Source organism: Nicotiana tabacum, chromosome 3 (assembly GCF_000715075.1).
Source record: "Nicotiana tabacum cultivar K326 chromosome 3, ASM71507v2, whole genome shotgun sequence".
Taxonomy (NCBI): Eukaryota; Viridiplantae; Streptophyta; class Magnoliopsida; order Solanales; family Solanaceae; genus Nicotiana; species Nicotiana tabacum.
The window spans coordinates 91,551,830-91,559,902 of record NC_134082.1 but is presented as its reverse complement, the minus strand read 5'-3'; the positions used below and the strand labels follow the sequence as shown (position 1 = coordinate 91,559,902).

Here is an 8,073-nt window from a genome sequence, read left to right as displayed (position 1 = left end):
TCTTCATGTTGAAGCGTTCTAGTACACGTTCAATGTACTTCTCCTGAGATAGCCACAACTTTCTACTTGTTCTCTCTCGAACTATCTTCATCCCTAGAATTTGTTGTACTGGGCCCAAGTCCTTCATATCAAATATCTTGGACAGATCTCCTTTCAACTTTGCTATCAACCCCTTGTCTTTTCCTACAATTAACATGTCATCCACATACAACAACAATATAATAAAGTTATTCTCAGAAAATCTTTTGAAGTATACACATGGATCAGAATAGGTCTTTAGGTATGTTTGACTTTTCATGAATGAGTCAAACTTCATGTACCACTGCCTTGGTGCCTGCTTCAATCCATAAAGACTCTTATTCAATTTGCACACCATGTGTTTCTTTCCAGCTACTTCAAATCCTTCTGGCTGCTCCATATAAATCTCCTCTTCCAAATCTCCATGAAGAAATGCAGTTTTCACATCCAACTGCTCCACTTCAAGATCTAGGCTAGCTGCTAAGCTCAAAATTGTTCGAATAGAAGTCATTTTGACAACAGGTGAGAAAATTTCGTCAAAATCAATACCTTTCTTTTGTTCGAAGCCTTTAACCACCAATCGAGCTTTGTATCTGACCAACTTGCCATTTCCATCTTTCTTGAGTTTAAAGACCCATTTGCATTTGAGTGGTCTTTTACCCTTTGGAAGTTCAACCAGCTTGTATGTGCCATTTTTCTGTAGAGATTCCATCTCTTCTTGCATAGCTTTCATCCACTGGTTCTTTTCTGGATGGGACAACACCTCCTTAAGACTTTCTGGCTCCCCCTCATCACTGATGAGGACATACTCTGTGGAAGGGTACCTGCATGACTCTACCCTTGGCCTCTCTGATCTCCTCAGAGGTTGAGGTTGTCCTTCTCCCTGAGTGGGGTGCTCCACTTCCTCGACACCTTCATCAAGTTGCTCCCCCTGCTCAATAACCTCACCAGGTTGCTCCACCTGCTCGGCAACCTCGTCGGTTGTACTTTCTGCACTTGTGGGATTGTTAGAAGTAGAAGGAATAGTAACAAAGTTAGGAATTATACCATTCTTCGCCTTTTCTAACATATCAGCAGCAGTTCCAACTTCACTTTCTCGGAAGACTACATCTCTGCTTCTGATGACCTTCATCTTTACAGGATCCCACAGTCTGTACCCGAACTCTTCATCTCCATATCCGATAAATATACAGGGAACGGATTTATCATCCAGCTTTGTTCTCTGCTCTTTTGGTACATGTGCAAAAGCTCTGCAACCGAACACCTTCAGATGCGAGTAGGACACCTCCTTGTTGGTCCAAACTCTCTCTGGGATTTCAAACGCCAACGGAACTGATGGACTCCTATTGATCAGGTAACAGGCTGTCTGAACTGCTTCACCCCAGAATGACTTAGGCAGTTTAGCCATTCTGAGCATGCTTCTCACCTTCTCCACAATGGTGCGGTTCATCCTCTCGGCTACACCATTGTGCTGTGGGGTTCCAGGAACTGTCTTTTCATGTCTGATCCCATGACTTGAACAATACTCTTCAAATTCCCTTGAAGTGTACTCACCTCCATTGTCACTTCGGAGGCGCTTTAGCTTTCGACCCGTCTCCCTTTCTACTAGAGCATGAAATTTCTGGAAAACTTGAAACACCTGATCTTTGGTTTTCAAAATATAAACCCATAATTTTCGTGAAGCATCATCAATAAAAGTAACAAAATATTTGTTACCGCCCATTGATTCAATTTCCATTGGGCCGCAAACATCAGAATATACTAAATCAAGTATATTCAATTTTCTTTCAGACGATGTCTGAAATGAGACTCTATGCTGCTTACCAAATAAACAGTAGTCACAAGGTTTTACAGTTGTACCTTTGGCATAAGAAATGAGTGATTTCTTGGCAAGAATCTGCAATCCCTTCTCGCTCATATGACCCATTCTTTTGTGCCATAAATCTACAGAAATCTCATCTTGTGCCGCGTTCAATTCACCTTGGCATATTTCTGCATTTGTCCGGTACAACGTGCCACGAGCAACTCCCTTTGCAATCACCAATGATCCCTTAGTGAGTCTCCACTTTTGATTTGCAAAATAACTCTCGTATCCATCTCGGTCTAAAGCAATTCCCGAGATCAAGTTCATCCGCAAATCAGGTACATGCCGCACATCCTTTAGAACCAATGTGCATCCGACATTTGTCTTGATACAAATGTCACCAATCCCCACAATCTTTGAGTAACTTGTGTTACCCATTTTCACTGTGCCGAAATCACCTGCTACATATCTGCAAAAAAGATCTCTTACCGGTGTGGCATGGTGAGATGCCGCTGTGTCAACCACCCATTCCGACTCTGGACCTGACAGGTGCATGCATTCCTCTTCCTCATTTATAAAGAGGACAACATTATCATTATTTTGCACCATGGCGGCTGTGTTGTCGTCATTCTTCTGGCCACTGGTTTCACCTTTGCCCTTCCTTGGATTTGGGCAATCTCTTTTAAAGTGACCTGGTTGATTACAGTTGTAGCAATTTCTGACTCTTGATTTGGATCGGTTCTTTGACTTCCCACGAGCTCCGGATCTACCATAGTTGTTCGAACTCCTTTGATAACTCCTGCCTCTACCTTCTGTGATGAGAGCATGTCCTTGATTTTCAGGCTTCTTTCTCATCTTCTCATTGAGTAGAAGAGCCGATGTGACATCTTTCAACTCAATAGTAGTCTTACCGTGCAGGATGGTTGTTGCCAAATTATCGTACGAAGATGGCAACGAGTTCAATAACAAGATGGCTTTATCTTCTTCCTCGATTTTCACTCTGAGGTTGGCAAGCTGTGTGATTAGTCCGTTAAACACATTTAAATGTGACAAAAAATTCGTACCTTCACTCATGTGTAGGGCGTATAACTGCTTCTTCAGGTACAATTTATTTGTCAGCGTTTTGGACATGTATAGGCTTTCCAACCTTGTCCAAATTCCACGTGCAGTGTCTTCATCAATGATGTTATTTACCACATCATCTGATAAGTGCAACCTAATTGCACTAGCAGCTCTTTCATCTAAGTCAGCCCAATCCTCAGTTTTCATGGTATCAGGCTTTTTGGAATCAACATCTAGAACCTTGTGTAATCCTTGTTGGATGAGCAGATCTCTCATCCTTCTTTGCCATGTTGAGAAACCGTTATCTCCGTTGAATTTTGCTACCTCGTACTTTACTCCGGACATTTTTATTTTTCACCAAGTATAGTACTACCGACAGTGAATAGTATTTCAGTGAACGAGCAGAACCTGTGCTCTGATACCAGTTGATGGGAATAAACCCCTTACCAAAATAATATTCACGGTAATAAAGCGGAATAATAATGTAGCACCGAGATACGGTAATTAACAAGAATAAAAGAGTAACAATGACACCAAGATTTTTACGTGGAAAACCCTTCTGAATAAGGGAAAAAACCACGACCCCGAGAGGAGCAACTGATATCACTATAGTAAGGAATTTTACACTTTGTAGGTCGGAGATAAATACTCCAAAGACCACTACAACACTCAAAAGAAATAACCCTCTTTTGATATTCCCACCTCACTACAATATCGCTCACTCTGTATTTTCCTCACAGACTATTTTCTTATACCTTGTCTGTGAAACCTCACTCTTTCTTTCTCTCTTTGTTGGTGTGAAGAAATGAGAGTTGAAACTCTCCTTTTATAGCCAAAGCTTCACCCTCTAAAGCCTACAATATTTGACAATTTACACACATTTTTCACAATTCAACAAAGTTGGCTACCAAACCAAAGAAATTCAACAAGGTTGGCTACCAACCAAACCAAGTCAACAAGGTTGGCTACCAAACCAAAGAAAACTCTTATTAGGCACATGCCTAATAATTCTTCGATGACAATTTATCCACCTGGATCCTTCTCTTCACCAAATACTCAACAGGTGGCGTATCTCTCGATCAAAAAGATCATTTCTTTTTTGGATGTCTGATTCTTAAAAAATTTCCCAATTTTTGTTTATCCATTGCAGAATCCTAAGATGGAATATTTCCAGAAAGCCAAATCTGTTAGGCTAAGGAGCCACCACGAGAAATACTTATTAGCTGATCCTGATCAAGAAACCGTATACCAAGATCGCACTGGATCTTCAAGGAGTGCAAAATGGAGTGTTGAATTCCCAGAAGGATTCGACAATGTTGTCCGATTAAAGAGTTGTTATGGCAAATACTTAACAGCCTCAGATGAACAATTTCTGTTTGGTGTAACGGGTCAAAAAGTGATACAAAGTTTGCCTAATAAATTGGATTCATCAATTGAGTGGGAACCAATGAAAGAAGAAGGTTCCTTAGTGAAACTGAAAACTAGATATGGGAACTATTTAAGGGCAAATAGTGGATTACCACCTTGGAGAAATTCAGTTACACATGATATACCTCATAGGCATCAAGATTGGATCTTATGGGAAGTTGATACTGTTGAGTTATTGCCAGCTGAATCGCCTGAAAGCATTTCGAGATCAGAATCAGTGGGTGATGATTTGAGCTCATCTTTTCATCTTACCACTGCTAAATTTTCCAGGACTCAGGTTTGTCTTCTATATTGGTGATGCCAAATGAAATCTTCCTTATGATAATAGATTTAGGATTCGTTTGGTTCGTGCCCAAAATTATGCTCGGATTATGATGCAAAGATTAATAATCCCTGAATTATATACTAGTACTTGTGATTTATTTGGTTCATTACATTAAAAATGGGGTATTCCGTGTATAATCTAAAACTGGTATTTGGTTTTAAACTGGAAAAATGTTGATAAACTTTGTTCTCATTTTAACCTTGACCTTCTTAAGAAAAGGGTTTTGGCAGAAGGGCAACAATTTACTTGTTTTATCCAGGTGTGGCTAATCCTTCGTTTGTTATATCCCACATTAGTTGAGCTATAAAATTATTTCAGCATTTCAGCATAGTTAGTAGTATTACTTATACCAAAAAGTATATAGAATAATTCCAAATTTCATTATTTCCATAATCTTAGTAACCAAACGAGCCCTTGGATTTAACTTATAGACACTGCAACAGGTTACTTACCATCTTTATATGTTATCGATCTACGCTTGATTTTAGAAAGTTATCTGTGATTGACTTTAAGTGTTTCATAATGAAAAGATCATTCACACTGGGATGTATAAACCTAAACTCATGGATTTCTATTAAACATGCAGTCCGCACTGAAGTCTGAAGGTCGGCTAATCTATTATCATGTGCCGGATGAAAATGGAAATGCGAATGATTCAGTGGAAGGGCCTTCTTTTCAGTTCAAAGGTCATGGATTAGAGGAACTGACTCAAAAGTTGGAGGAAGAAACAGGTCTGGAGAATATTATTGTTTGTTCGCGGAACAAATTTAATGGAAATTTATATCCTCTTCGTTTATCATTACCTCCAAACAATGCAACTATGCATGTTGTTGTAATACCTGCATCGTCTAAAGGTCAGCATACTTGATCCTCTTTTGAATAATGTACTTTTCCTTTTTTTTTGTTTCATTAACCAGCTGGATAAACTTCTGCAAGTTGCATGAGACACATTTTATTAACAGAAGTGTGATTCTACAATGATAGTTGTGTTGTAAATTTGTTAGTTGGTCTTTTCGTGTATGATAACAAGTCTATGACAACACTAGTCTTTTCATCTAAAAGTGAAATTACTAAGTTCATATCGTTCATCTATCTTTGAGTATTGCCAGATTATATGTTTCATGCCTAAGGCACTGACAATCTGTGATAAGGGACAGTCATTAGGCCTTTAATCTATTTGAATAAAAAGTGTGCAATAGTTATGATGGAGAGTACAGAATGCGATAAATTGAGGAATGAAAGATTAAAACAAAGATCTTTAGATTTGGTTGCTTTCTTGTCTAAAGGTTTGGCTTTTGTTTGATCAAGAACGTTAGTCCTCAAATTAATCCTGTTCGACTGTGCAATATTCTAATTCAGCATTGCTTTGACTTCTGTTTGTTGGTTTTTTCTAAAGTTGTATTTTGATCCTGCATCTTGTTTCATGACTTGTTGACGACAATGGCACATTTTGCTGGTGGACAGTGGCAAAAGAACTGATGGCAGATGTTCCCACTTCCAAATGGTCGGTGGTGAAGACTCTATCGTGAAACGTTATGCTTGCCAACTGGAAAGTAAATTCAAAATCATTTCCAGGATTGTGCCTAGCATTTCTTTCTTCTTTTGGCTGTATTTAGGTTTTAGCAATGGTGATGCAACCAAGAGATAGTATGTTTGCCGCTTCCAATGGAGAGCGTTATTTGTTTGTTGAGAGTTGACAAATGCAACTTTCCTTGCTTGTATATTTTGGTTACTCATCTTTTGGAGTCGAGTAGAAATATCCAGTCTTTTCACTTGCAGTAATTGTCTTTATTACTTTCTGTTCCTTCTTTTTGAACAATTAAGAGAACTGAGATATAATAAGCCAATGCAGAGTCATATAACATTTTACAGCAAGATATCCTTACTCCAATTACTGTAATTGATTCTATATGGTTCAACTGAACATATGACTGGAAATGAATTTGAAGTTGAAAAGCAGCTGAACTAGGTGAAGTTTAAGGAATTGCACATATTCTAAATGTCAAATCAAATTTTATTGTTGACATATAAATTATATTGATGGATAAGTAAATAAATAGAAAACAGCTATAATTGAATAAGTGACATCAGAGCGACTAAATCATGGATTCAACTTCATCACTGTAATGTTGTTATAGATGAGTAACTTCAACACGGTCTAGTCTTTGACCCTGGAGGCAGGCACTAGTTATTTTTCAAAATATTCAAGGGTGTGGAGTTAGTCCTGATGAGTACTATTTGACCATGGCACTTGCAGCCTGTGTTCATTTAGGGGCTCTTGATCAAGGGAAGTTGATTTGTGATTATATTATGGAGACTAACTGATTGGACTCAGATGTGATTATTGGAATTGTACTTGCTGATATGTGATGTTTATGCAGAGTGTTGGTGTTTTCGCTCAGCTATTAGAAAGATCCCATATATAAACCACAGGCCTCAGTATGGAGCGGGTTGTTGAGTGGCTACGTAGTGTTGCTCTTGCAGAGCTTGCTGTTAAAGAGAGTTTGTTGGTAGAAGATGGCAATGTAGCCTGTAGAAGATTTTGCTTCTCTTCAGTGTTCCTATGTATATATTTGGCCGCATGACAAGGCGAAGATGCACGTAGATTCGGAAGGATGATTGGGTGAGAGGGAAAGAAGACATCCTTGTTGCAGCTCAATTTGAGATTGATGAGCTGATTGCATATATAGATGACCTGTATGGAGCTATCCACCCTTCGGAGATTGATCTTCGGTCTGCTCATCAACATCTTAGAATTAGGGAAGAAGATATACTTAAGATAGTTTTCAGGACAGATTTTTGGAGTTTTTTGTGATGTCCTTTTGACTGACAAACTATGTTGCTCGAACGTTCCAAAGACGTTACCTCACTCGTGTTAGATTCTCCACAAATATCCTTGGGATTTATCTTAGAGCTAGCTGACATACACAATCTGCTCAATTTGTCGTCTCTTGACACTGAGTTCGTCAACCTAAAATAGTAAAGGATGAGGTTTTGCTTGTGTATCTACAGCGCAAGTCACAAGTGAGTGACCGCATTCTCTAGGAATTTGTCCTGATTTTCTCAAACTTATTTGGATTTGTTCTTTTACTTGAAGGAAGGGTAGAATATTAACCATCATTATTTTACAGAAAAATATAGATCTTTTTCATATTTGACAAATCGCTTTCTTGAAGAAAAAGTTGTGACCTCTATAAATTAAGGATCTCTACATTATACACAAAAACACAATAGCATCCACAATGTAGTCCTTAAAAGACTTTTGTTTAGGGGGAAAATGTTTTCTCTAGATAAGTTTTTTCCTCTCTTTTATATTAGTGATTGATGTAGGTCATCGATTGCCCAAATCATATTAAAGTAAGCTATGTCTCTTTTAGTATAATTCTTTTGACACAAAGATTTACTTTGTTAGCTTCCGCATGACGCCTTGTTATTT

At 38.4% G+C, this 8,073-nt stretch overlaps 1 protein-coding gene across 2 annotated transcripts; it reads left to right on the top strand.

The window, feature by feature from the left end:
* The first annotated feature begins 3,909 nt into the window (after positions 1 to 3,909).
* On the top strand, positions 3,910 to 7,734 carry LOC107820282 (uncharacterized). 2 transcript variants are annotated; one of them, XM_075249634.1, is made up of 3 exons: positions 3,910 to 4,589; positions 5,224 to 5,491; positions 7,019 to 7,734. In XM_075249634.1, exons 1-3 carry the CDS (start codon positions 4,044 to 4,046, stop codon positions 7,093 to 7,095), a joined length of 891 nt encoding a protein of 296 aa, XP_075105735.1. In that variant the 5' UTR covers positions 3,910 to 4,043; the 3' UTR covers positions 7,096 to 7,734. The 2 variants fall into 2 exon arrangements, with proteins under 2 accessions (XP_075105735.1, XP_016502028.1); XM_016646542.2 differs by lacking the exon at positions 7,019 to 7,734 and adding an exon at positions 6,102 to 6,415.
* The last annotated feature ends 339 nt before the right edge of the window (positions 7,735 to 8,073 follow it).

Coding starts and splice junctions, on each gene's coding strand:
- LOC107820282 (XM_075249634.1), top strand. CDS start 4,044: ATGGAATATTTCCAGAAAGCCAAATCTGTTAGGCTAAGGAGCCACCAC. Junction 4,590..5,223: donor CTAAATTTTCCAGGACTCAG/GTTTGTCTTCTA, acceptor TTAAACATGCAG/TCCGCACTGAAGTCTGAAGG. Junction 5,492..7,018: donor AATACCTGCATCGTCTAAAG/GTCAGCATACTT, acceptor ATGTTTATGCAG/AGTGTTGGTGTTTTCGCTCA.